This window comes from Calypte anna, chromosome 5 (assembly GCF_003957555.1).
Source record: "Calypte anna isolate BGI_N300 chromosome 5, bCalAnn1_v1.p, whole genome shotgun sequence".
Classification (NCBI taxonomy): Eukaryota; Metazoa; Chordata; class Aves; order Apodiformes; family Trochilidae; genus Calypte; species Calypte anna.
Window position 1 is genome coordinate 2,191,013 of NC_044250.1, and position 13,116 is coordinate 2,204,128.

The 13,116-nt window shown below is 39.8% G+C and overlaps 1 protein-coding gene across 5 annotated transcripts in view; it reads left to right on the top strand.

Moving 5' to 3' along the window:
* Positions 1 to 3,645: 3,645 nt before the first annotated feature.
* Positions 3,646 to 13,116, top strand: part of LOC103532540 (golgin subfamily B member 1-like) — a 39,869-nt gene continuing 30,398 nt past the window's right edge. For 4 of the 5 annotated variants that reach the window (XM_030451324.1, XM_030451325.1, XM_030451326.1 and 1 more), the window contains exons 1-9: positions 3,646 to 3,732; positions 7,489 to 7,546; positions 8,192 to 8,335; positions 9,402 to 9,548; positions 9,939 to 10,061; positions 10,687 to 10,854; positions 11,229 to 11,414; positions 11,809 to 11,931; positions 12,125 to 12,238. In XM_030451324.1, the coding sequence (XP_030307184.1) occupies positions 7,502 to 7,546; positions 8,192 to 8,335; positions 9,402 to 9,548; positions 9,939 to 10,061; positions 10,687 to 10,854; positions 11,229 to 11,414; positions 11,809 to 11,931; positions 12,125 to 12,238 (1,050 nt within the window). In that variant the 5' untranslated portion in view covers positions 3,646 to 3,732; positions 7,489 to 7,501. The remainder of the gene's footprint in view (positions 3,733 to 7,488; positions 7,547 to 8,191; positions 8,336 to 9,401; positions 9,549 to 9,938; positions 10,062 to 10,686; positions 10,855 to 11,228; positions 11,415 to 11,808; positions 11,932 to 12,124; positions 12,239 to 13,116) is intronic. The other variant, XM_030451327.1, reaches the window with a different exon arrangement.

The window sequence follows — 13,116 nt, forward strand, 5'->3', positions numbered from 1 at the left end:
TCAAAAAAGAAAACGTGGTGAGTGTGATTATTGATCAGTGTGCTGTACACTGGGTGTAAGCAGTCATTTCTCTGTCAGATGAATCTGCACTTTTTTAAAATAAGCACAAAAAAAAGCTCTGTATTTTGTCTGATCATAGCTCAAACAATAACTTTTAATATTTGTTTTCTAATAGCTGTGAATATTTTCTTGCCTAATCTATAGTATTTCTCATTCCTCTCCTAGAAGCAGCTTGAGCAACCAGTGCTTGTGGTTTTGCACTCTACAAAGCCACTTTTGGAAAGATCAACAGGAACAGTGTTTAATTCTGGTGCTGAGAATGAGTGTAGCAACAAGAGAATTGCAGCAGCAACTGTAATGACAGCAAGCAACTTGGAAAGGAAGGAAAAGGGAGGAAGGAAAAGGGAGGAAGGAAGGAATAAAGGAAGGAAGGAATAAAGGAAGGAAGGAAGGAAGACTGATTAAATTTCAAGTGGAAAGTAACCCTTTTGTTCCTCTCCTGGGAAAGGCAGGTTAGTTATGTAGCTGATTCTCATCTCATGCTATTTACAAGCTAAATGGTGATGCAGGGCTTCATGTTTTGGAGTATAGTTGTGTTCTCTAAGCCTGTGTGCTCTGGTGGGTGAGCTCTCTGCATGAGTGCAGGGTAGCTTGTCACTATTATCTAGAGTTTGGTTTGGTTTGTAATTACCTAAATGGTTTGCTCTGCTCTGAATTAGTGGCAGAACTAAAACCTCTTCCTTGTCTTTTTACCTTTGAGTGTGCTTTTCTTTTTTGCTAGCAGACATAATTTATATTCTAATGGCTGTCTAATCATCAGGGAGTATTCTTCCTTCCACCTATTTCTCAATAGTCATTGCTCTCATAACCATTAGTCCCTTTATTGGGGGGCACAAGTTCACAGAGGAGCTCTTTTTCTGTACAGGTGTATGAAGCAGGAGCCAACAAATGAAACTGCAGTAGCAGCAGCAAGTGGTGTGTGTAGAAATTCATTTTCATGATCACTCTTTGCCATTAATTCCCCTTTCAACCTCCTCTCCTGCTTTCTGCCTCCTGCGTGGTGGTTGCTGTCTCTCTCTTGAATTGAACTTGTCCATGGGGAGCTTGGAAGCCTTGTAGTCCTTGCAGGAAGATGGGGCTGACATACCCAGTTGGTAGAGATTTTGTTTTATCCTTCTCTAGTTTAACCATCAGTCATCAAGGGTAAGGTGGGCTGTCTCTGTGCTATTTCAGGATGCAGGAAATTGTGAAAAAGAAGCAGATACATGGGAAAAAAACAGAGCCAGAGCAAGCAATTTCCTCCTACTGCATGTTGGGAGTGCAAGGAATGAGGAGGCTGACCAGCAAGGAGCTTCTATTTTGTATAAAGGAGGAGGAGGAGTTGCTAAAATAATAAAACAGTCCCAACAGAGAACTGCACAGTAAGTAACTCACTGTTGCATTAACTGGGTCATCTGGATAAAAGATGAAAAATGCTTTTGGTTTCTTTCACATAAGTGGAATGAATTAAAAAAAATGTTTGGAGCAAAGTTTCAGAGAATAAAGTGTTCTGAAAGGAGAAACTAATTCTGAAGAGGCAACGAAGATGATACAGATGTAAACATGAGCAACAGGGACCTAAATACAGACTCTTCCCTCAGGCAACACTGATAGGCAGATTCTCAGACAGGAGAGCTGAAAATTCTGTAATTCTTGCCTCCTGCAGAGATTACAGAGCAGCTTCTACTCACACATCAATCACTCTTCTCATGTAAGTCTTCTATATTGATGGTTATTTTGCACATACCTTCTGCTGCTCTTGGTTTTACCTCAGGCCCCCAGATGTTTGTTTAGCTGGAGATGAGGATGGCCATGCTTTAACAGTGGCTGTTAGCAGAATTTCAACATTGCAGCTACAATGCAGAAAAATCTATTCAGAAATTAAGGAGGAGGAAAAACCATCTGAATATAGATGGACTTCATGTTTTGGAGTCTTGCTTCAGAATCCTCTTTCCTTTACATGAAGATCTGTACATGGGATGCAATGTTTGTTATCTTGTGTTAGGAATCTTATATTTACTTAGGTGCTCCTGGGATTCAGATCCCAGCCCTGTTCTCAGTCTAGCTGTGTTACTCATGGCACATTACTGCTGATCAGGAATAATAACTTTACCCTTCCTGGCTGCACAGGGTTGGTTTGATGCTCAATACAATTTCAAACTGCCACTTAAACCACTTCTGTGACTAAGGATGAGAGAAAAGCACATTAATTCTCATATTCTCTTTTCTGACAGTCATTTTATGTTGTAGTCTACTGCAAATTAAGGCTTATTCTCTGTTTCATGTACTATAGGATGGATTGGTGCTTTTCTGGGAAATACTGGGGCTGTAGCTGGGCCACACATAGAGGCAGACTGTGCCAGACACTGCTAGAAAGCTTCCCTGCATGCAGGATAAATTATCTAAACTATTATAGAAGGCAAAATACAAAAGGTTCTGCTCTCAGACACAATGTACAGCTTGCTTTTGTATTTGAAACTCTGTCCTACAGTATAGAAAGCTGGAAGTGGTTTTCCTTTTTTTTCCTGCTTAGAAAAAAGACTTCCAAACCATTCTTCTCCCTGAAAGCAAGAAGAATATAATTATTGTTAGGAAAATTCCCTTCCCTAACTATATAGCAACTGGTCTTTATTGGATACACATGTTTTAACTTTGTTATTAAATATGTTTGGTCACATCAGACACTGCAATGTAATGAGGCAGTGGAATTTTACTGGAGACTTTGGCATAGTTCATGTGTAAGCACCACAAACCAAAGGGCAGCCTGGCCCTGGAAAGAAGGATTTGGCTGCTTGGAAGCTTTGAGCTTTCTGTGAAGGATAAAAATCTGAACAACCAAGATAACACCAGCATCTTGTGGTACCTGAATAGTGGAAGGGTAGAAGGACCTTGTGTCAAATCCCACTGGGAGTGCCTCTGTTTACCTGGAACACCTCATACACACCTGCTTGGATTTCTCCACCCCTTGGATTTCTCCATCATTCCTGGGTTTCTCTCCATGGTGTCCTGGCTGGGGAAGCTGTGGACCTGAGTGACCCTGAAGAACTCTGCTGAATGGATTTCCTTTGCTCTGCAGCAGAATTCTCAGAGGGTTTTGCTCTTTCCTAATGTTTAACTCTTGAAGTCGAGCAGTCACCTGCAAAAGGTTTTCTGGTCCAAAAAGAATTTCAGGGTCACCTTTTCTCCTCCAGATGGATCCATCACATTTGCAAAGCCCCACCAAGCTCACTGAGCCTCTCCTCGATCATTATTTTCTCTTCCACTGAATAATCACTCTTTTCTTTTTCTTTTGGAGCCTTGGGGCTCATTTTTTCCTTCAGGTAACATTTATTTTTTTTTACCATTTTGAGTTTTCCTCAGGTAACTTTTTTTTCTTTTAGTTTTATTCGCTCGCCACGGGGACGTTTCGAACAGCCCATCAGCCTTTAAAACATCCGCAGGCTGTTGCTGGGAGGTGTGGGACAACACCTTCCCCCTCCAAGGTCCCGGTCCCGGTGTTGGGCCCAGACCCGGGGCGGTCCCGGGAGCCGAACCGCAGTCCTCCGACCCGCTAGGGGGCGCTTGCGCGCCTACGTGACGTCTTCCCGGCGGGGCGTGGCGGATGCAGCGGGGGCCGCGCTGAGGTAAAGGCGGCGGCGGCTGCGAGCAGGAACGCTGCGAGGGGTCCGGCCGCCCCCCACCGCCACCCCTCAGGTGAGTGAGGCAGCGGAGGTTCGTCCCAACGGGTTTTATTTTCTTTCCCCCTCGGCAGACTGCTGCCGGGCTTTGGAGAAGGGCTCTGCACCTGTCTCGGCCCGTCCCCTTCTTCCAGGGGAGGGTTGTGGGGGGGAGTCCCCTGGGCAGGCCAGGCCGTGAGGCGGGGAAGGAGGCAGCCGGGCTGGGTTCTGTCAGGGGAAGGGGTGTCCCTGCCTTCTGACTCGGGGTGAAGCGGACTGGGAGGTGTTTCTCGCTGTGGGGCTTGGAATTCACCATGGGGAGCGCCGTCGGGAGCGGGGGGCAAGCAGGGGGTCAGTGTCGTTCACCTCCAGGCAGAGGTCGGCTCTGCCCTGCAGGACCAGACAAGGAGGAGCTGCAGCTCTTCTTGGATGGGAAGAGCTAATTCTGTGCAGTGCACATGCACCTGTGCTTCTCTGGCGGCTGGGCTGATCTTTTATTTCTCTAGTAGTGCATTGTTACAGAATAATGATTCGTTATTTTTCAAGAGGGAAAAAAAGTCAGTGTTATTGAGAAATTGGGTTTGTAACAGACACAAGTGATAATTCTGTGTATGTACTGTTATGTTAACTTTACAGAGTGCTTGTGGTTGGATTAACCCGGCTTCAGTGTTTGTGCTTTTTTTTTATTTGTATCTCACATGTTTGTGCAGTTTTAAAGTTTTTAAGTCTTAGATGGCACACACCATTTGAAAACAAGCTTAGCTTATTAATTAGAAGAATCAGCATCTTGGCAAGCCATCAAAGAGTTGCAGACAAAAATGCAGATAACAATAAGGAAATAATTATATTAAAATGCTTATATTTCAGTGTGTGTTTTTAAAGTACAAAATTTTTCTAAGAAGTCGATTTAAAATATGAAAACACCTGAGTTTGTACACACTTCTGCTATTGTCTGGTTTTCTGTTGTTGTGGAAGAGATGAGAAAGGGAACTACCCTTACCTTGTTTGGTAGTAGGAGGAGCAGAGTTCTGACTGTTTTCTTCCATTGTCTGTATTTCCACAAGGCAAATGGGAAAGGTCCTACCTTACTGGTTCTGTAGGGAGAGTTCGAATGGAAACTATTCTTTATATCAGAAAGACTTTGGAATAGGTGGGGGAGGAAAGCTAGACAAACAGGAGTAGTTTTGTGGGAGTCGGTGGACTATTTCTTTGGCTGGGTGATCATCCAAATTGGTATTTGTAACAGTGTGGTTCAGTATTTCATCAAGTAGATTGGTCACCTTCAAGCTGTGAGACTTCTGTGACCTCTCCTCACTCCAAGCTGCTGCTGAAATTTGTCCTGTGTGCTGGCATGTGCTCCTGAGTGCCCCTTGTGCTGGGCCCTGTGATAATCTGACTCAGGGGAGTTAAGTAGGCTGGAAAATACTGTGATGAATAATACATGGTTAGATTTATTTTTTTTTTTTAGCTGGATTTGGCTGCAGCTAGTGCTGGGACAACAGAATGGATGAGTATGAAGGCAAAGCTGCCAAAGGCTCTTTTCTTTTTGATGACATCCCATAACAATAAGAGCCAAAACTTCAGTTGTACTTTGAGCATCAGGAGAAACTTGTTGCATACAATTAAGTGGTGCTCTGCTGTGTCTTGTGGAATTTGTGACAGGTTTGACTTTCCTGCCTGTTCTTCAGTGAAGAAGAGGTTAATGGAAATGAGTGCATAGTGGATGGCAAAGAATGGTTATCAAAACAATAGAATAGAGTTGTAGAATAAATAATTTAGGTTGGAAAAGACCTTTAGGATCGTAGAGTCCAACTGAGTAAGCAAGATGAAAAGCAGGATGAGGTACTTGCAGAGGTAAAGATTGTGAAACCTTCAGGGTGAGGGTAAGGGGTTTGAACTTAAAGAGGAAAGTCAAATTATCTGTCACTGTGAAGACTTCAGAGAGGGTGTCATGGGTCATGTGAACTTCCTGCTTGTCTTATATTTAATGCCTGATAGTGCTGTGGCCAGGGCATGGGCTGCCAAAGGAAGGAAAATGGTGTTATAAACTGAGCTGAATTGGGTTTAGATGTACTGGAAGGAGAAAGAAGGAATAGAGTTGAATGATCCAGCATTCAAGTTGCAGCTTCAGTAGCTTCAGGGCTTTAACTTGCTGTCTGCACCCCCAGGAGAAGAGCAAAAAACGTTATTGTTTGATTTCCTGCTGGGTAAGAGAAGTCTGTTCAGTTTTGTTTCTCAGCTTGATTTGGAAAACTCATCAATATTTAGTGCCCCTGATATAAATAAAAATACATCAGAAAGCAGCAGTTAAGGTATTCAGACAGGAGTGCTGGCAGTGAAATGAGCAAAAGCTTCAGAGCTGGAAATGAGCTAAGGTATTCAGAAAGTAAATACAAATGAACACATTCCATCTAGTGAGTCATTTTGTCCTTTTTGTACCTGGGTAATCTGTGTAGGTATCTGGAAATGAGCTTTTTGCTGAGAACAGACTTGATGTTGCAGCTCTGGAGGAGTTATCTGAGGGATTTTTACTTAGAAGCTCTCAAATTCTTATACCCAGGTTTGTCCCTGTGGTTTGTTTGTTGATTTTAGTGTTTGAAAAGAATCTTAGCATAAGCCAGTTTGGCCTTGCAGATAATGTAGGCCACAGATTGTATTCTGAGATTTGTGGTTTTAGCTTTGAAATGATAAACAGCTTTCAAAACAGCCTCTGCTATCATTCTGCATCTTTTTATGCTAAGTTACATGCTAAAGTTTATTGTAAACTGGTTTCTAAACTCAGGACTGATCTGTATCTGTGTATTTCAAAAGTCTGCAATAGAGATTTGAAAGGACAGATTATTTGCCTCTGGATGTTGCTAATGGAGAGTGAAAATTGCTGAACAGGTACAGCAGCTCTCACTTGATGCTGCTATGTGGGATGGCATCCAGAAGTTGAGCAAGATGTGTTGATCTGCTCTTAGGATTGTATCTCCAAGACGCAGTTTGGAGTTTACTGCATGGGCTATTACACAGGCTTTTCCCATTTTGTTTTTTTTTTGCTCAGCCACGTTTGTCACTATCATTCAGTAGAGGTTTTAACCTTGTACCTACACAATATTTAGGATTTTGCTTGTTAAAACTTTGCTGTGGCCTGTACTTGTGTTTATTAGGAAGCTTCAGCTTTCTGTGTTCAGAAACTACTGATGTTTGGTACCATTTAATAGTTTGTGGTGCTTGACTGTGAGCAAGAGGAGCAAGGAACAATTCAATGTTGCTTCAGTTGCAGGCATTTTATATGCTGATCAGTGACCTCAAAGGTTGCAGTGCTGCTTATATTTTTCAGATATGCAGCAGTTGCACAGCAGTTAAAGGAGTTGGATGTTCTTTCATGTTTTTAGTCTTTATATATATGATTTTTTAAAAATCTGCTCTGATGTAATCCCTGTTACATTGCAGTGGCAAGCAGTGTTGAAGGTCAGGTTAAATGTTAGCAAATTATATGTGGTTTGTATCTTATAAATGGGAGAAGCAACTATGCTGGATAATACTTTGTGGCATTTACTCTTGGAAGACTTCTTTGGATTATTTTTTGTAGTATTGAAGCTTTGCTGACTAGCAGTTTTTAGAAAATGCATAATATGTGTATTTTATACACAGTTTACTTATTTTGCAATAGCTAGAAATGTACTGTCAGAATAGAACAAATGAATTTCAAGCATTTTGCAGTGAAATATATATAGAGAAGTATGAGATTGTTACAGTTATCTGAAAGTCACTGATACTTACTGTGGTATTAATTATGTTTTTGTAGCCATCGTGAAACTATGTGGAAATGGGGTAGTGGGGAGGATTCTCCTTCCAAAACAGTAGTAAGTACTGAATTACTATAAAATTATATTTTCTTAAGAATTTCTGATACAGAAAATCTTTATTTGATGATATACTAATCGTATGTACTTGCTCTTTTGTAAATAAGTTGCTTAACTAGTTCTACCATGACTCAGTTTTAGGACTGTAAAAGTCAGGTTGGCCTCTTGCTTCTTGCCTGGTTGGTATTTAATCTCTTGTGGGGAACACAGCTCCTCTGTTCCTCTTCACCATGCTCATCTTGCTTTAAAAAAACATCTGTAAGAATTACCTAAGCTTTATCCCCAGTGTATTTTTTTACCTATATTATGTCCAATATCAATATTTTGTTTCCACTAGGTTTAGTAACACTGCTGGTTGTTACGATTCAAACCCAATAAATGACAAAAACCAGTTTTAGATACTCAGATGGTTTTGCTAGATTTCAAAGTAATATTCCTAAACCTGTTTCTAAGGTTTGTAGTTTCATATGTCCATCAAAGTTGCTAAAACCACATATAGTATATATAAGGCTTAGCATTGCACTCTAATAAAGATTTGCTGAATGTTTTTTAAAAAAACCCAGACAAACACCAGCTGAAGACTTCTTGCAGAAGCAGTATTGTCTGCACCATTTTGTTTGTTCTAAGTATACTTAATGTCTGAAGGCTGCAGGCTCCCAAGATGCAGGAAGCATGTCAGTGACAGATTTGACTGAACAGCTGAGAAGTACTGAACAGCTGGTAGCACAGCTAAAGGAGCTTGTCAGAGAGAAGGATGCTGAGCTTCAGAACAAAGATCTTCAGTTAAAGGTACTGTGTGTGCATTCTTGTCAAAAAAAATGGTTAAAACAGGACCAAAGGTTGGATTTATTTTAATCATAAGCAGGTTTCTTGTATAGAGGCTTATGGTAATTTACAGCAATTCTAGGAACACAGTAAAGATTGACCACAGTTAGCTGTTATGCTTGCTGGATCTTGCTGTTTTTTTCCACTGTGTCTTCTGTTCCAAAATTGTAACTGGGCTTGGGGATTACACAGATGACACATGTTCTTTGCATGAACAGATGCACTTAATAATTGCAAGGGACAGACTGACTTCCTGAGACCTAGGGGTGCCTGGTCATTTTAGGCTAAATATGGGAAAAAATGCTCTCCAAATCATTACTGAACTTTTAGTGAGAAGCCAGTTTACCTCAACCCAAATTTCTGTAGATACTTTTTATTTTTCCTTCCACTATAAATGGCTTTTTGTTGTCTCATGATCTTACTATTAATGCTACTACATATTATCCTCTGCATTAGGACGGAATGTGCTAGTAAGGATTTAACAATCTGAAGTGTTTTGTGGGTTTATTTTTCTTTACTTTGTTACTTAAACAGATACACAGTTGGTCTCTTCCCACAAGAGACTATTTTTTGCACATGAAAAAAAATGTCTTCTCTGAACATCAACAACCAAGTGTTAAAGTGTTGAAATTTCTAAAATTGATTGTAAATAAGTTGTCTCTCTAAACAAAATGAAACACATTTTTATAGTATTATGAAAGCATGTCTTTACTTTTAAAAAAACAACCACAATTCTTCTTGTTAAAGAAAAAATCAAGCCCTGAATCTATATGGCTTTTAAAAAATAGGAAAATTTCTCACATTGTGATGCTCTGAGTTCTTTTATGGTAATAATAACCAGGTGCAGAAAGTGTAAATCTTGAAAGGGTTGTTGTTTCATATATGCAGACCTGTTGCTTGTGACTTTCTAAACTCTCTTCAGGGAAAAGATTTTTTGGTAATCATTTTATATTTCTTTTTTAATGGGAGAATGGAAGGACACAGTTGTTCATGTAGCTAATTTAGTCCTTCCTGACTTTGATGCTTGTAGGAGGAGAAGGAATCTGCTGATGCCAAACTTTCCAAGTTGAAGCTGCAAAACAAAGCCAAGGTTGCATCCTTAACCTCACAACTAGAAGAACTTAAGAAACAGTTATCAGTGTCAGGGGGCTTAGAGGCAAAAGCAGAGCAAAAAAAGGTAAGTGTCCTCACATGTCAGAGCAGACATCATGCTGTAAGGCTGCAGACAGCTTTGTGTGCTGGACTCAAAAGTGGAACTGAAGTTCAAATTTACCAGATTATATGGGTTACAATTGCCAGAGGAAACTAGTGCCCTTATTGCCCATTCCAGTCCAATTTGCAGCAGTAAATATAATTAATAATTTAAATATGAGGATTTTCTGCAAGCTCCATACAAATTCTGTGCCTGATTTGTCTAGCTTCTACATGGAAAATGTAATACATAAGAGAACTGAAGGACAAACAATAAGTGAAGTCCACTTTGTCTCACCAGTATCATCTGAATAGGTAGAGGTAAGGAAGTCAGGTATTACCTATTTACAAAATGCAAACCTCCCTCTTCTTGCAGGCATCAAAAGAGGGAGACCAGGAACATGCTGCAGCAAATCGTGGGAAAATACTAGTGCTGAGAAGGAGAATTGAAGAACTAGAATCCCAGATCACACAAAAAAATGAAGAGTTACAAAAGAAGGTGGTGTTTCAGATAATGCTAAGTGTGTGGTTTTGCATATCTGTGGTGTAGGATTATGTTTAAATATAATTATTTGAATTTATATTTAATTATGTTTATTAAACAGGTATGCTGAGAGTTTTCTGTTCAGTAGACAGAAGTTTATGTACAACAACTTGAGCAAACATGCTGTGAGAATTCTGTCACTGTCTTCAGTGAGCAGAGAATCCTCAAGCATGCTTCTGTAGTTGTTTGAAAATAAGTGGTATAGAAGACACAAATATGAACTTCGTGTGCTAATGTTGTATTTTAATCTTGTATTTTCAAAACTGCTGTTTTGTTTCAGTTTTTCTTGTTGCAAAAATATAGAAGGAAGAAATCTAAGCAAGGGATGGTTTCTTGTTATGGTTTGTAGTTGTTCTGTGCAGCAATGTGATTTTTGGACCTGACTGATGACTGTAGAAAGTGGCAGGAATGTGACTGCTTCAGACTTTCAGTAATTCAGGATTTCTGCTGAAACTGAACGAGGTTATAAATCTGGGAATTTTTCCACTATCCTAAAACAGACAATAAGGAGATAATGAAACCCTTCTTCTGTAGGTGGTGGAAGCACAGCTTACAAGCAGTGCTGTCTTCTTACTTTCAGAATGTTGAACTGGAGGCTCAGCGCAGTCGTGGAGCTGAAATGGATGCCATGCTGGCAGAGAAAGAGAAGAAGCTGGCTGACAGAGATGCCTACATCATTGATTTACAGATGGCATATGGATCAAGTGGTGTTGCCAATGAAATGCTTTTGCCCAATGAAGAATTGAAGGTATTTTAGCAGCTCAGATATAAAATCTCCATAGAGATTTCAAGGAATCATCGAATTCTGATGTGTTGTACGGTGGATCCTTCTCTGAAGCACAAATCCTCTGCACTTATTCATGTGAATAAAAATTCTTTATTTATTATTTTCATTGATGTTAGTAGGTCAATATTTATTTACTTCTTTTGTCAGTATCACTAATATGTGTTAGGATCAACTTCAGAATCTGCTGACAGTGTTTATTAAAATCAAACCCAATCCTGAATTTTGAGTTTGTTGCTTTTACTGAGGGAGAGCCTAGGAGGTGGCTTCTTGATGGTTGCTGTAACTCTTCCTTCTGGGTCCATTCCTTTAATTGTCTTTTGGTTTGCATTCTCAAGAATCAGCTGGCTGTTAAGGAGTCATCACTACAGAGCATGGAGATTCTAGTTCAGAACCTCACCAAGAAGGTTGGGGACAGTGAAGAAAAATGTAGCTTGTTCAAGGAACAAATTGAGAGTCTTAAAAATATTCAGAGCAAAGAAAGAGAGCGTTTCCAAGGAAAAGAAGCTACCTATATGGAAAATGTAAGTAAACACACTGTAAAAACATTTACATTCTCTGGTGGAAGTAGTGTTATCTTGGCTGGAGTGTTTCTGTCTCAAAAGTTAAAAAATGCCATCTTTAATTTTGGGGAAATTGTGAGTAAAGATGAATGGTACCATGCTTCTCATTTAAAGTTTGTTGCTTCTCATTTGAAGTTTGTTGCTGTGATATTGAGACAAATGCTCTGTAAGGTGGAGGTTTATCTGTATGCATCACTGACATCAGTTATCACTGGCAGATGATTAGTAACTGAGAAGTGGAAGCAAAATTGAGACTTCAGGTAGAATACATTATCTTCCTGTAGCTTCAAGCATACAACTTAGTGTACTGTTCCTTTGTGGACTGTTTTCATATTTATTTTTTATGTGATTTTAGGTACGTGTGTTTCAAAATATTATCCAGGAGAAGGAAAAGGAACTGGTAGCACAGAGAGAAAAGCATGAGCAGGAGCTCTTTAAATTAGCTGCTAAATCTGATGCAAGTGCTGACCTAGAGCAGGTATGTTGCTTTGGAAATTCAATAGCTTGCTTTGATTTAGTTTAGACATGGGAATTTGGCATCATGGAACTACAGCAACATAGTTCAGATGTCTGGTTGGAAAAATAAATGTAAGTCTTTTTCTTTCACTTCTGAAAATTTTCTCTCCTTCACTGATTGTTTGATTTATTTCTTTTTTTCTTTTTGGTGCTAGCTACTAAAGGCCTTGAAACAGAAGCTCCATGAAAAGGAAGAAGTCATGCTGGGAAGGACACAGGTGATAGATATCTTGCAGAAAGAACTGGATGACAAGGATCAGCAACTGAAAGTAAGAGATATCTCACCATATCAAAGAGAAGCTGAGAAAGCTGTTTGATTATGTTCAGAAGATGATTTTGCATAACAGATTTAGGCAGTTCTTTGGGAGGCTTTGACATGTGCAATAATGCAGTCATGGTTGTGCAAACAAAGATTAATTCCAGTTATGAAATTAACTTGGAGAAGTTAAATCCATAAATTATAAAACTATGAACTCTCACCCATAGTTTGTCTTGATTCATTTTGGGATCTTGCCATGTAGGGAAGACTTTGCTGTCAAAAGATTTTCACTCTTGGATATTGCAGTGAGTCCCAAAACTGAGGTCTTTTTTCTTCCAAGGAACTGTTTTCCTAATTGCCTTTTCTTTTCCTGTAGTTCTACTGCTTGCAAAAGCAACACCTAAGCAAACTTCTTTGTTTTTGAGCATCCAACATGAACTCTGATACAGCCTTTGAGTGGTCCTGCTTCAGTTTGACACTGTAGGAGAAGGATCTTGCAGCCTCTCAGATGGGCTTTTGGGACTCTTGGCTGAAACAGACACATTGTTGACTGTCTGGGTTGTGCTAGTTCCAGCATTTCACCTGTACTATTTCCAACAAATTTTCCACTTACCAAGAGGGCTGCCAGAATCAAAATCTTTTAGAAATAGTTTCAGCCATGTACCCAGATAGATGTTCTGCTCAGGTAGTCAGGATATACAGTAGTTTGAGCCTGTTTCATTTGTCCTCCCCATGTGTTATGCCTTCACTAAGAGAAAACCTATTTAGCAGCAAAATACTGAAATCTAGAGAAATTTACCAACTTTAATGGATGAAGGTGACAACATCTGGGTGACATTGTACCAAGCATTCTTAATCTGTTGAAGATCTGCTTCCATTTTTTTTTTA